This window comes from Diabrotica undecimpunctata, chromosome 3 (genome assembly GCF_040954645.1).
Source record: "Diabrotica undecimpunctata isolate CICGRU chromosome 3, icDiaUnde3, whole genome shotgun sequence".
NCBI classification, from domain to species: domain Eukaryota; kingdom Metazoa; phylum Arthropoda; class Insecta; order Coleoptera; family Chrysomelidae; genus Diabrotica; species Diabrotica undecimpunctata.
The window spans coordinates 106,983,912-106,999,962 of NC_092805.1; the positions used below are offsets into that span (position 1 = coordinate 106,983,912).

Here is a 16,051-nt window from a genome sequence, read left to right on the forward strand (position 1 = left end):
GAGATAATATTGAAGAACTAAATAATACTCCGTGGGCTCTAAACAATGTTATAGACTCAATGAGAAGAAGAGTTACGCTATGTAGAGATATTGGTGGTGGACATAGACAGTATCTTCTCTGATTTTATTTATTATTGTTACTTACAATTTTGTTATTTTTTTTGATTTTTCATTAAGTATATTAAGTCATAAAGTTCTCTGTGTTAAAGCTTTTTTTATGTTTTACAATGTTAATCAAAATTAATTTATAAACCAATGATACAATTTCAGATTAAAACAAAACATACGTAATTTTTTGCTCGGATAGCTTTGGTGAAAATAATTGTGGATCGTTCGCCAAAAGCCTTGCCCACTTTTCTTCTTTTCCATCTGTCAAGTCCTCTCTCAAGTTATTGTTCCACCAAGTATATTACTGGGTTCAATTCTTCTATTCTGGTATTCATATTGCAGCAATGCAATAATTTGTAATTGTTTTTTGGAAACTAGTAAGATTAACCATACAAAACTGTGTTTTCCTTTATTATTATTGTATATTCGAGATTTGACAAAACTTGCGTTTGACAAAAAACTAATATTGCTTTGGTTGTTTATAAATTTCAGTTATACATTTAGTCTTTTATGATTTGGGTCTCTCATTTTTGTATGCTTGCATAATATTCCGTTGTTTATTTCTAGTGTTTTTAGTAACATACAATCAACTGTTTAGTAGTAATCTTTTTAGTTCGATGTCAAAGTCGAAACGTTAATCATAAATATTATATTTAATAATTTGTGATTGATTTTAAAAAAATTTATTTAACATCTATCGGTTGGATGTAATGTCCCTTAATCTCGCGGTAATCTTTATAAGTATATCATATTTATCATTTGATATGTTTTTCTTTAAGATTGTTACTATTTACTTTTAGATTTATGGAAAATTACCATCAACACTAATCTCTAAAAGCTAAAAAGATAAAAAATAATTCAGATCTTTTAAATGCATTCCATTTGGTATTGTCTGTGATGCACGTAATATCTTTATAGGTTTAACATATTTTATCGCTCACTTTATATTTTTTAATCGTATTCAGTCGAATTTCCTGTCTTGAGAACTTGGTTTAATATGAAGACTTGATAACCTGGTAGGTACTATGAGAGGAGTAGGTCTTTAACGTAATAACCAATATTATCTCGATCTACATTAAATAACAGCTAATCTTGTTAAGAAAAGTCTTGCGGTATCTCGCAAAGAATAAAGATATCATGACAAATGACAAACAAAAATAACAATTTTCAAAAATTCTAAACATATTTCCCAAAAATAATTGAAGATAATGAAGAATGATTGTTAAAATAAAAATATAAAATGAAAGAACTTATTTTTCTTCATCTAATGCCTTCTAAGGAAGATCAGCAACAATTTTAGTAGATGTTCCTCAGCAAATCGTATAAGCCCAAGCCTGTCCAGCTCACGTTCTTTGCCCTTTCGACGCAAAACTTCCAAGTTGGTGTGGGCAGTAAGAAACTTATTAAACTCCGGAAAATGAAAGAAATAGCAAGAAAGAAATATAAAATTGATAGGCCAAGAATACAAGACCTACATCAGGGGAAGAAGGTTATATATGGCAGGTGAAAGTGAGATGTATATATAGATATATAAAGAAAGATAGTGAGCAGGTGAAAGAAAATGGATAATTTAGCTGTATTACTTTTAACATCGTCAATTAATTCCAAAATATAAATATAAAATGTATTGAATCAATAAATAAAAATATGACAAGATGCTTATGATATAGTTGTCATTTCAAGATGTAAGAAATAAATAGGAAAGAATTGAATTCAGATTAAGAAAAGAAGCGATTAAAAGAAGATTAAAAGTAAATGCAAAAATATATGTGTTGAAATGAAAATAAAAGTGTGAGATCAAGGATCAAATGTAGAAACTACAGATTTAAGAAATTGGTATTTCTTAATAACCTAGAAATATTGGTAAAATGTAAATAAATAGATAAATAAATAAAAGAATTTGAAATTGATACATAATGTCTTAACAAAATATGTAATCGCTAATGAATATGTACTAGCTTAATAATATAATAGAGTAAAAATCTTGTCACACAGCAAAGAGAGTCCACCACAATGAATTGTATTATAATGAAATATTTTTCGTTTTATTTTGACATACAGTGTACATACTGTATATATACAGTATATTTTGAGTACAGAAAAATAGCGATATAAGAGGACAGAAATACAAGAGAAATACCAGCACGAGATAAGCGAAGAGTTTCAAAAATTATGAAGTAAAGAAGTGCAAAGAAATCTTGAAGAAAATGGAAAAATATTTAAAAGAACAATAACTTGCAAACATTATAAAAGAACAGAATGGACTAAAATTCAGGACTGTAAGAACTAAAGCGGGATAAAGTTATTGTCGTACACAATGAAACTTTAAAGAAAAGCAGTTTGGGTTTATGCCAGTAAGGAGGACATTGGATATCTTGTTAAAGGTCTACATTTGGTATTTATAGATCTTGAGAAGGTATACGAAACAGTTTCTAGATAAGAGATATGGAGATGTATAAGGGTGAAATGGTTTCCTGAGAAGTACGTAAGGCTTGTGAAGGATATGTATGGGGGAGCGTACGCCAAAGTAAGGACTTGTGTTGGATTGGTCGAAAATTGGTGACGGTTTATATGCATCAAGGCTCTTTACCGAGTCGCTATCTATTTATTCTTGTTGAGGATGTACTGACAAAGAAGGTAAGGAAGGTGGCTCAATCGGAAGGGTTAATCAATGTGCTTTTCTGATGATATCGTGTCAGCAGAGGAGAGCAACGAAATGTTGGAGGAGAATTTGAAGGGTTGGAGAAGAGCAATTGAAGAGGAAGGACTTAAGGTTAGCACGTGAAAAACGGAGTATATGTGGTCGAAGAAACAGGAATGGTTAGGATCATCGAATTTCTTGAAGAAAACTAGGACTTGGTTTAACTGGAAGCGAATGAGCAGTGCTCTGTGATCGAAAAATTAGGGAAGGGCGGAAAGAAATAATATACAAAAGTGTGATGAGACCTGCTTTTAAAAAAGATTTAGGAAGAGCAGATAGAGGTAAAGATGAAATAAAAATATTATAATGGATGTTGGGTAAGACTATAAGAGACAAAATCAGAAACGACGTGATTAGGGAAAGATGTGAAGTGCACCCCACCCCAGAAAGAAAGTACATAGCTATACATATGTAGTTCAATATATGGTATTGGTTAATAGTATGTGTAGATATAGATGCACCTCCCTGAAGATAATCCTGACGTAGCTCATTCTGCAGTATCAAAAAAGATTTCAATGATTAGGTCATAGAAGGATAGAGCTGTTAGAATTTGATGTAAAGAGATGCAGAGAAAAACCGAGAAGAAGATGGAAAGACTGTGTGACAGAGGACTTGAGTGAGAAAGGTTTAGGTCAAGAAGACCCGATGGACAGAACCGAGTGCCAAAGAAGAATGAGCAACAGCAACCCAGGAAAGACGAAAGCCGGAGAAGAAGAAGATGAAAAAAGAACATAATGGTATAGTAAATAAATTAAAACATTATTAAAAGAAACGAAAACTGTCTAGAAAAAATAAAACTAAACACTTTAAAAAGCAATTAGAAGAAATATATATGTTACAAAATAAATACAGCAAAGAGAGCAGCCAAAATGGTAAAAAGGGAAAACTAGATAAAATTGGGAAGTAGCTGGATTGAAGAATATAAAATAAATAAATAAAATAATTCTGGACTCCCATAAAGAGGTCAAAAGGCAATCAAAGAAAAGAAATAGGAGCAAGAAAAGAAAAAAACAGTCACCTAATAACGAAGAAAATAGAAATATTAGAAACTTAGACAGATATATTTGGAAGCGAACTGGTAGAAGAATACTTAGAGAAAGACGAAGTAGTGTAAAGCCTACCGGAGATAAAAAGGAGGACATGAACGAAGCCATCAGTAGAATCAAAACAGGAAACATGTGGAGGGGAAGAAATGTAAAGAAGGAAAGAGAAACGAAGGAGTCTGGATAAAATGTAAATAAGTTTGAAAAAATCAGAAGTTACCTGAGGTTGGGAAAATAATTTAATCGTGCCAATACATTAAAAAGAAGAAGAAACCCAATGCGAACTACAGGGCAAAAGTCCTAGCCCAAGTTAGATATAAACTATAAATATCGATAATAGAAAAAATACTAAGGAAGTACTTTGAACTAAAACTGGAAGAAAAACAGGCAGCATTTAGGCTAGATTGGCGGATAAATGAACCTATATATTATTATATTAAGCATAATAGACTAAAAGAAGGGGAAAAACTATACTGACCTTTATTGATATAATGGTTTTTATTAGATTGACAGAGAAGAAGTACGGAAATACTTGGAAGAATAATAGAAATATTTAAAACTTTCAGAATTACAGAAGATACATACTTGACACTCAGCCTAAAAGTACAAGTGGAAGGTCAAAGACGCAGATAATTCAAAATAAACAAGGGAATAGTTTAAGCCCATTGTTGTTCGTTATAATAATCATCATCATTATTATCATGCAACCTCTTCTGTCCACTGCTGGACATAGGTCTCTCCCATTTTTCGCCACTCTTCACGGTTCTGTGCTTCTTGTTGCCATTGTTGTTATAATAATGGACAGAATTATATAAAACCTCAAAGCAAAAGAAGAAAACCCAAATACAATGATTGGATACTATAAAAATAAAATGATAAAACTAAAAAAGAAATACTAAAAAGGAAAATGAAGGTAAATATAAATAAAACAAAAACGATGATAGGTAATCAAACAGAAGATTAAAACAACACGGAGATTAACTGAAGTGGAACAATTTAAAAACTAATAACAACGTACAAAATGGAAGTCAAGAGAAAAATTTACAATTCCATAATAGTGCCAATAATAACACACACAAGAGAAAACTACTTAATTAAGAAAAACATGAATTAAAAATCAACAAACCAAGCAGAAACCTATTTCTGAGTATATTAAACAGAAGCAAATGTTCTGATTTGGATATATTAATAGAATGAAACCCCAAAGAATTATTAATAACTCCACTAAAAACCCTTCAAATATTAAATTTGAAAAGAAGAAGGAAAAAGAGCAGGGAAAGACTCAGAAGGAAATGGATAGATGGACAGATCGAAGAAATGAGAAGGAATAAAGGCAAAACTACTGAAAAATTAAAGACGAAAGCCAAAAATAGAACTGCATTGAAAAATGGGTAAAAAAATGTCTTTTAAGAAAATGTAAAAAAAAAGATTTTTTTTAAACAATCCCAATATCAAAATAGTACAAAAAACTTATTTTCAGTCCAATTAATTGAGGTTTATTCATGTAAAAATATTCTGTAAATATAGTATTTTAAAGTTTAAAATACTGTAATATTAGAACTTTGAAGATAACGATTTATAAATAAATTTGGAATACAAATTTTGAGATAGCATTACAAATAACTATAAAATATTTGGAAAAACAATGAAATTTTCAATAATTCTTAACATGGTATGCATAATTTGCGAAGTTTACAGAAGATAACATCGTTTACAAACATGTGAACGTCGATTTATTGAATCTCGGAAGCTTTTAAAAATTCTTTTAACTCTCTTTAGAAGTAAAATTGACCCCTGGCCAGTGAAGGCCTAGAGAAAATAAGCTTGTGATAAGTGGTACCCGCTATCAGCAGCGGTCACCTCCTATATAAATGCAAGTACCTCGCTCCGTAAATCAATCTTTAAGTGACAATGCGCATGGTTCTCGAGAAGGAAATTCGAAAGTTTGGTCAGGCAGAAAATCAGCTGTTGTGGACAATTTTTCAGAGTTATCGGAAAAGCAGCTACTGAACATTATTTGTGGTTTTGGTGGAAGTAAGCGAGTAAAAGTTTAAAGCGTTTTAAGTACGGTTGAATAGACGCTTGTTGTGATTCTACGAATTATTTGCTGTGATTTTTTTAACAATGGCAGTGTGGAAATTGAATAGTAAGTGTCGTCTTTTTATTTATCAATTTAGAATTTATTATTTGAAAATTAATTCCTTCCTGGCAGTTACAACTGAGATTGAAATTTACGATTTAATCACAATGTTTTTGAAAGAGATATTTTAAGTGATGTTTGAACTTAAAATTATTTTGTTTAAGTCTTACAGAAAGAAAAACATTTTAAAAATTTTGTGGACGTTTTTCCTAGTTTTATTGAAATAATGTAATAATGGCTATTTTGGCCATTTTAAGAGTACAGTTTAATTTGAAAATTTCGCGTTCCGAAACATATTTTTTCTTTCCTCTTTCGCTATTTTTTAACTTTTAAAGAGATTTGAAATTGTCAGTGATAGAGATAGTGTTTACTCACGAAAGTTTTATAACTAAATTGTACGTAATACTCATTTGAATATTTCTCTTTCTCGCTTTTTTTTTTTTTTAATTGGATTTCAGTATTCATTTAAGAATACATTTTTCGGAAATATCTCTTTTTATTTTCGATTTAATTTTTTTGCTCTTAAGTTGTATGTTGTCTGCAACTGCATTCTTCCTTACAGAAAGAATCCAGCTTAACTTTTTGCCATAACTGTTGTGCTGTTTTTTACTTCCTATTTAAATTTACAATATGAGAATAGTTATTAATGATTATGGTACGGGATAATTAGTATTAAGTAATATTAGTATATTTTAATAATAATCTTCTCATTTTTTGTCGCAAAGTATAAGCAGTTTAATTGATGTAATTTATTTTCTCTTATTTATACAAAAACATAATGGTCACCTTTGCATTCATTACCAATTCCTAAATTTCTTGACATGTTTATTTTTTCGACTGTTTATTCAGTAAGCTTTATTTATCTATCTTAATGGGCACGCGTTGGATTTTTTCTCTCATAAGGCCATATATCTCTAAAAAAATTACCGATCTTATAATTTCTTCTTATATTAATATGAAATTATGAATAAAAACTATTTGGTTTAATTTAAAAATTTCACATTTTACGAATGTTTTTTAAAGTATTGATAAAGTTTTGGTTCATTATTTCCTTTCATTATTTTCTTCTTCTCATTAATATTATCATTGTAAGAAATATTTATTCATTTATTCAATATGCCTCGAAGGCCTAAGGATAAAATACAAGTAATACATATTATTATAATATTTACATATTACAAAACTTGTATTAACTGTTTTGATTTTTTGTCCAATCATGCTTCTTGCTTACTAAATTGGCTTACTATTCTTCTCCAATTATCCCTGTTTGTTGTTCTTTCTTTCCAACCATCAATTTCCTCTTTTCTGAGATTTTAATGTACGCTATCAAACCATCTTTGTTTGTCGTTTTCTTCTTTTCGTAATTAGGCCTGGTTTTAGAATCATCTTTTGCGTTCTCTTTTTTCTATTCTTATTAAGTGCCCCATTCATCTCACACTCTGTGCTTTTATGAAGAGACTGATGCTTGGTTCGTTATACAGTTTCTCTATCCCCCTGTTTGTTAGTCGCACCCAACCTTCTACCGTCTTTTTGCCTCCATATATTAGCTCTGAGCATTTTCCTTTCCCATCTTTCCAGTTTCTTTGTATTTACTTTTTTCATTGTTCTTACTTCACAATATGCCACTGTGACCTTTATTACTGTTTTATATATCCCTAACTTTGTTTTTCACATACATATTTAGTTTTCATCAACTTTCTCTTCTATAATAACCCCCAGATATTCACATACATATTTAGTTTTCATAACCTTTCTCTTCTATAATAACCCCCAGATAGAAGTAAAATGGACCACTCTCTCGAAATTATATTGCCCTGATTCATTAGATATGAAAGTAAACTGCACCTCTTCTTCTTGCTTTGTATTTCCGAGTATCATGTACTTTGACTTTTCCTATTGTTAGAATTATAGATCTTATAATTTAATTCGTGAACTTGGTCAACAGTTTTCTTTTATTTTTTCTTTCAGTTATCAACGTTTAACTGTTTTATGTCTATTTCTATTTCATCACCCCTCTCCTCGTATCCCTTGCCACCCTCTTTCCTTTTTTCTCCAATTTTTCTATCACATGTCCTAGCCAATATGTTCAGTCGGTTTTCACTACCTTGGTTATAATATTTTTTTGTATAACTCTTTAAGTTTTTCGTTTGTACTTTTGCACCAAATATTTTTCTGAGTACTTCTTCTTCCGATACTTGTCACAACTTGTCTTATAGTCGTAACTTCACAGTCAATGTATTCATATTTTGGGGATTACTTGCATATAATTTTTCTTCCTAAGACATCTAAGGATTTTTTTATTATCTTCTTCTTTCTAAAATGAAGTTGAATCATACAATTGATAACAGATTTCGTTGTCAAATTCAATCTATAACTCGAAACCTATTTGATAATTTTTCTCTTATTTTCACTATATTTATCATCTTCATTTTTAATGTTATTCTGGCCATATCTATGACTTTTCTAATGTCTAGATATTTTAACGCATAATATAACTTACACCTTTTGAGTCTATTATATGCTTTTTTAAAATCAAACAAGATCCCCTTCTTATCCTATTAACTTTTTGGTTGGTTGCATTAGCCTTTCTGAAGCCACTTAATACTATCCGACTCTCCCATTCATCTTCTCATTCAGTTTATCTTTTATTGTGATTGCCAGTATTGTGTCTAGCATATAAGCATCTCTTATTTTTTAAGGATGGAACATAGTAGTACTGAGACGTGATTTCACTACCAGTGGTTTAATCACCCTGATGTGGAAACCTTCGGTAGCTACCGTTCCTTGCTAACTTCGATAACCGTGATCAGTGACCAAATATATCAGTTAAAATCTTTATCACCGTCTCAAAAAACGTGTTTATATAATAAATATTTAGATATGCACGGTGTACTAGAATTTTCAAAAATGTAAGTCTATTTATTGGTGAGAACTGAAATCTGGATCTGGATCAACGTCATAATATACATATTTAAAGCTAAATACCTGAATAATAAGAAGGCACATCTGAACGAGCATGGTAAAAACATAAATGAAGAGAAGCTCAGTCATTTGAGATTTGCAGAAGACATCGTCCTTATAGCCGATCGTATGGATGATGCAATAATAATGTTTAAAAAATTATATCACGCTTCCTTGGAGGTCGGACTAAAGATAAGCAAGAAGCAAATAATGACGAAACCAAAATATTGCTGTTGATGGAAGGAGTATTGTACAGACTACATCGTATAAGTACCTAGGACATAAAATTCGGTTGGAAAGAGATAACCAGACATGTGAGCTCCCACGTCGCATATGATTAGCCTGGGCAGCGTTTGGTAAAGTAAACTATGTGTTTAAATCGAATCTACCCCTATGCCCCAAAAAAAATCTTTGACCAATGTGTGTTACCTGTACTTACTTATGGAGCGGAAACAATAACACTTACAAAAAAGGTGGTTAATAAGATTCGCGTGACTCAGATGACTATGGAGCGCCAGATGTTGGGTGTCTCTCTGAGAGACCGAATCCCAAACAAAAAAATACGTCGTAGAACAAAAACAACAGACGCTATCGAAAAAATCGCGTCGTTAAAATGGAATTGGACAGGACACGTCGCCAGATTATCAGACAACCGATGGACAAAACGTATTTTAAAGTGGAGACCAAGGCTAGAAGCAATACGGAGCAGAGAACGCCCATCAACTAAATGAACTGACGACCTGAAGCGTGTTAGCAATAACTGGATGCAAGCCGCACAAGACAGAGACAGATGGAAAGAGCTGAGGAAGTCATATGTCCAGCAGTGGACGCATACAGGTTGATGATGATGATGACTCAATCATTGTCAAATTTAGGTTTAGGAAGTAGTTAACAAAACGTCTTTTTAATACAGTTAATAATACATAGAATGATCTACTTGAGAAAGTTAGAGTTAGAAGTTGAAAGTTAAATGTTAAAGTTTCATTACAGAATGGTCAATATTAAAAAAATTGTACTAAACAGAATGTTTGTCAAATTGGTTGAATTCCGAAGATTTCTTACTTGGCGAATCTAAATCAAATATTTGTCTACTGTGCTTTTTACAATATATAAAGCAGATATATTGATGAATTTATCGACAAGGGAAATCTACAATTTGCATTCCGCGACCTGTCGTCCACCACGGCAAATATCCTTTGTAAATTAGTTTCTAATACTCCGAACAGGAGTAAATAAATAAGGCAGAAAAACGTTTGAGATTTAATTTCAATGCAGGGCCACTGCCATCCGCTTATACGTATTTTGACCTTCTTAGGTTTCCTTAGAAGGACTTATGCAGAATCTCTGGATTGAAAATAAATCTCTCCCTGGATATATTTTGCCAAAAAGTGGGCAACTTCAAGTAGTCAATGCTGTTTCCAGATTTACCTTCATTGATCCTGTTTTTGATTAATGTCAGTAATTTAAAAAGAATCAGAACATTTGTTTAACCTTTCATAGTTTTTAAGCTATTTCCTTGTGGTATTTTATTCATTTAATGAATATAGGAACCAAATGATACAATTGGAAATACTTTATTGACATTTTTATGACACTTTTAACTAACTAAACACTAACCGTTTTCAAAATGTATATTTTGAAAACGGTTTTTGATTTGTGAGTGAAAGTGACAATACATAATTTCCAATGTAAGAATTCTACTTAATTCATTATTTATAATTTCAAGCTAGTTGGTGTATAAAGTAGAATACTTACAGATTATTAAAAATAATGTCTGCAATATATTTTTCATACACACATATCCGCTTATTTTCGATTTTTTTTGTGAAGAACTAGGTCGCAGGTGGCAGGCAATGTCCAAAGTTACAGCAGACAGTAATTTTGGTCAGAATACCTACAATAATTATTTTCGATGCCTATAAACTAAGTATATAAAACTCCATTCGCTTAGCTCGGGCATATTTTGACAGATTCATTGTCGGAAACCTACAACACAACAAGTCCTACTTCTCCGTATTAAAAGCTCAAGTATCCTACTATTGCAGATTTCTTTCTTTAAAAAACGAAGAATTATTCTAAATAGTGGAAGTGTATACTAAACCCATCAAATTTTGGGTAGTATATATTTAAAAAATATATTTTAGTTGTTATAATTTAACATAACTATTTATTATATGGTGCAGATAAATAAATATTGATTGTCGGTAATTCGCAAAGTTCTATTTTATTTACTATTTAGTTTGTTTACTGTTAATATTGGCTATGAGTACGTGTGCTTGGTTGTATAGTAATTTCCAGCCACTTTTAGTCTGTCAAAAAGTAACTAACTTCGCAAAACAATAATTACTAAATTCACTACACAGTTCGGACTGGGAATAGCGGACCGAGTATATTATTTTTTTTTGTAATTCAATAAGTTTCACATAATTCTAAATTTTACTGCCTATTTTTCGTTTATATGCCAGATATGGCCCATTAAGTAATATTTTATAGTTGATTTATTTTTTTGGCTCTCTTCTTAATTTGTGATTTTATGCGAATTTTGGTTTTCTCTTGGTGCATGTTCTGTAAGAATTCAATTCACTATTTTTACTTAGGTGCTGATATTTATAATACAACTTAAAAATACAAGTTTTACAATTTTACAATCACAAGAATTACAGGGATATGTAGATACACATATGTAAAAGGTATATTGGAATGCTCCACTGCAAATTATAAGATCCACCAATTGTGTCCTTATTTTCTTGTCTTCTTGCCTTTTGTCACCAGACGTGAATTATGAATGTTCTTGGGAAAAACACTTTTTTAAAAACTGAACTTCACAATTAAAACTTTTATTTCGACTTACAAAGATTTTAGTAACAACAATAATAATTTAAATCAGACTATATTTTAAATCAGACTTTTAATTAATCAGACTGAAAATATTGATTTTAACATGGTGTTTTTATAATTTATTAATTGCTGATCTTGCTGTTCAATACGTCGCAATTTAGTCCAGAATGTTCAAGCGGTAGCCCCGTGTTGGAATCCACGTGGTGGAACTTACTGGATGGTAGCGGTCATTGTACTGTAACTACTCCATCCCCTGAAGAAGTTTTGTGAGGGACGAACAGAACTGTTGAGTTGGCCTCTTCTGGAGTTTCGTCGCTAGGTTTTTTTGTTATTTGTTTTATACCTGTAACATATATAGAGGCAGATTATTGTAATAAAGATATATAAAGGAGTCATCCAAAAATGGTTATGGCTATGGTTCCATAATTTCGGATTAATTGTCTCTAGATGTTCATCTTCCTTAGAGAATTGATGATTCAAATCCTTAATGATTTGAATTTAATCGCTGTTTGAATATCTATGGTCCTTATTTTGGGAAGCATTAGCGGTTGCTCTGGGATGGTTGTCCTTAAATTTATGTAACTCTGGATTGGGGTTTTGAATTTGTATCTGGGCGGAAGATTGATGAGATAAGTTTGGACGGATAAGTTAAGATTAATAAGATAGGACAAGAAAATGAAGGATAAATTTTCATTTTCAATCAATTTACACGAAAAAGGTAATGGCTAAGTCCATTTTGAACTGCTGTGGTCTTTGCGTCGTACTGGTTTCAATTCTGTCAAATTCTTCTTTTATTGGTAGTAGTTTGAAAAAGTATATGAAATCGTGTGTACTAATATGAATCTTTGCTTGTCCCAGGTTGAGGGGAATTAATCCTGGGTTGTATTTCAGGTCCTTGATCTTCTCTTCTTCTCTCATCGTCAGGGTGATCCTGTGCGGACGGTTTAGAATTAGTTTTTGATTTAGGTTGATGTTTTATGTTTTTCTTGTGAACTGTAGTTTTTGATGTTTTTACAGTCACTTCGTTATTTCTTTTTATATGTTTTGCGGAATATCGCGGAAGTAATTTATTTCTGGTAACTGTTTTTCGTGTATAGATTTTTGTGCTTGGTTTATACGTAATAGGGTCTTGTCTCGATTTATTTCTATTTTCAATGACTTTATTTTTATTCTCTTGTATTTGCTGGTTTACTTCCTTGTATAATTCCTTTGTTATCTCTCTATGATTTTGGATATAATTGTTCAGTATTACTTTCTGTATGTCAACGTCAAAGGGATCTTTTGCGTCGATATGTCCGTTTAATATGTCGATGGGTCTTAACTTCGTTGCTGAATGTATGGAATTATTGTACCCAATTATAGCGTATAGCATTTGTTCTTTAATCGAGAGCTTTGCTTTGGCGTTCCTTAGGATTCGAAGATGTTCGATTAACGTAGAATGAAATCTCTCAATCATCCCGTTGGATTGCGGATTCTCTGGTGTTGTATAGTGGATTGAGATTTTATGAGAGTCCACAAATTCTTGTATTACTCCATTTTTAAATTCCGTACCATTATCGGCTACTATCATTGTTGGGAGTCCATGATGTGTTATAAAAATCAATAGGGCGTTGAGTACATTGATTGCATTTCCTCCATTTATTGGGTAGGCTTGCCCATACTTCGAAAATGCGTCTATTATGGTTAGAAACTTCTGTCCATCAGCCTGGAATAAATCAATGTGAACTATTTCCAGTGGTTTAGTGGGAGTTGGTGTAACCATAAATTTTGGTTTGGGAGGAAGTCTGTCGTATTTATTTTCTTGACATATATCGCAAAAGTTTATGATATCTTCTATGTCCTTCTTCATATTAGGCCAGTAATATCGTTTCCTTATTTGACTTTCTGTTTCAGCTATTCCTCTATGGTTCGTTTTTCCTTCATGATAGTTTTTTATAATCTCTTTTTGTTGTTCTTCTAGGTTAACATCTTCTAATAAAAGATTGCACTTTACTAAGTCATATGCGTTGTTTTTAAAAGTTTTCCTGATAATTTCGCAAATTTCTGCAAAAATTTCTTCTTCTGCTTCAAATAAAATTGCATATTTCTTTTTCGGGTTGAGGTGTTCCTTAAAAATTTTTATGGTATCAGCTTTTAACTGATCTTTCGACAGCTGGATATGATAACGTCTTTTATTCGGAAAGGTTTGTATAATTGCTGGAGGTCGTGGATTGTAGTTGACGATTTTAACTATAATTTGGTTATTGTAGAAGTTAAGTGGTTTTTCCGAAATAGGTATACCAAGAATTGGGTTTTCTACTGCTGTATGTATTGTTTCATTTCCGTCTTCGTCCATGTTTTGATCTTCGTTTTCAACAGTATCTTCTGGGATGTTTTCTGGAATTAATTCTGTTGCTTTTTCTTCTACAATCTCGTCGATTATTCGATCTGCATCTGGATTATTAGTCGTTGACCATCCATCGTCTTCCATGTCTACTAAATCATCAAAGACTTCCTTAATTTGTGAATCGATGTCCTTAGTTTCCTTTGTGTGTATTTCGATTCGAGAGAGTGCGTCCGCATTTGTATTAGCTTTGCCTTTTTTGTAAATTACTTCGTAGTCAAATTCTTCTAATTTTAATCTCCAACGTACTAGTTTGGAGTTGGGTTCCTTTAGGGAGAATAGATATTGCAAAGGACGGTGGTCTGAAAGTATTTTAAATTTTCTTCCAAATAGGTAAGGTCGAAAATACTTAGTTGCCCACACCATTGCTAACATTTCCTTTTCTATTGTAGAGTACTTGGTTTCGGTTTCATTTAGTGTCCTGGAAGCAAAGGCAATTGGTTTATCACTGCCAACTGGTCCTTGGGAAAGTACTGCACCGATAGCGAAGTTACTGGCATCTGTTGTGAGGTTAAACGGTTTGGAAAAATCTGGATATTGCAATAATGGCTCATTCATTAATAATTTCCTGCACGTTTCAAAGCATTCTACGAATTCGGGTGTATGTTCGATCTTTGCATCCTTTTTTAAGCATCTTGTTAGAGGTTTTGTGATTTTTGCGAAGTCTCGAATAAACTTCCTGTAATATCCCAGTAGTCCAAGAAATGCTCTTATTTCTTTCGCTGTTTTCGGTATTGGATATTTTTCTATTGCTTCAATTTTCGCTGGGTTCGGTTTTATGCCTTCTTGTGTGACTACGTGTCCTAGAAAATTAACTTGCTTTTTTAAGAATTCGCATTTGTCGACTTGGATTTTTAGTCGGGCTTCTCTTAGTCGTTGAAATACTTTTGTGAGATTTACTATGTGTTCCTGTAGTGATGTTGAATATACTATTACGTCGTCCATATAGACGAGGCATATTTCTCCTTGAAGTCCCTTCAATACGTTGTCCATCATACGTTGGAACGTGGACGGAGCGTTCTTAAGTCCAAATGGCATTCTTAAATATTCATAGTGTCCATTTTCCACATTAAATGCTGTTTTGGGAATGTCTTCTTCAGCCATCTCGATTTGGTGAAATCCGCTTGCTAAGTCGAGGGTCGTAAAATATTGACATCTTCCCAATTTGTCCAAAATATCGCTAATGTGAGGAATTCTGTATCGGTCGTCAATTGTCTTCTCGTTGACCTTTCTATAATCTACCACTATTCTCCACTTTATTTTACCGGATGAATCTGGTTTCTTTGCCACGACCCAAATAGGCGAGGACCATGGCGATTGACTTGGTCGAATGATCCCTTGCTCTAACATTGAAGAGATTTGTTTCTTTACTTCTTCCTTGTGCACATACGGATACCGGTATGATTTCGTATATACAGGCTCCTCATCCTTGGTTCTGATGTGGTGTTTAACTTCGTTAGTAAAGCTGAGAGGAGTGTCTGGTTGGTGAAATATATCGGAGAATTTTCGGCATAGGTGGCGAACTTGTTCCTCTTCTTCTTCGTTAAGATGTTCGGTTTTAATTAAGTCGTCGATATCTTGTCTGTAGTCTGGTCCGGAGGTTGTTTCCATGGAATATATATGGAAATCTTGGATGTCTATTTGATTGCTTTCGAGTGGTTCCATAAGAGAAAGATGAATGGGGTCTGACGTGAAGTTGGCAATTTCGGTCCAGGCAAGGTGGTTCTCGGCGTTAGTAAGGGCTTCTCGTACTACAACGCCTTGTACTTTTTGGGTAGGAATAATGATGGTTCCTTTTTCTTCTTTGACAGGAATTTTCACTTGGCTAATAGAATTTGCTTCCAAATGAATGGAATAAAATTGTGTTTTATTTGTTT

General features: G+C 32.3%; 1 protein-coding gene across 2 annotated transcripts in view; it reads left to right on the top strand.

The window, feature by feature from the left end:
- The window catches only part of LOC140437166 (protein I'm not dead yet-like), a 156,315-nt gene that overhangs the window by 78,995 nt on the left and 61,269 nt on the right, over positions 1–16,051 (top strand). Inside the window, exon 1 of one of the 2 annotated variants that reach the window (XM_072526511.1) lies at positions 5,735–5,998. The exons of the other annotated variant lie outside the window; for it this stretch is intronic. Coding sequence (XP_072382612.1) covers positions 5,977–5,998 — 22 coding nt within the window. The 5' untranslated portion in view covers positions 5,735–5,976. Of the gene's footprint in view, positions 1–5,734; positions 5,999–16,051 lie in introns of those variants that run through there. 2 annotated transcript variants of the gene reach the window in all.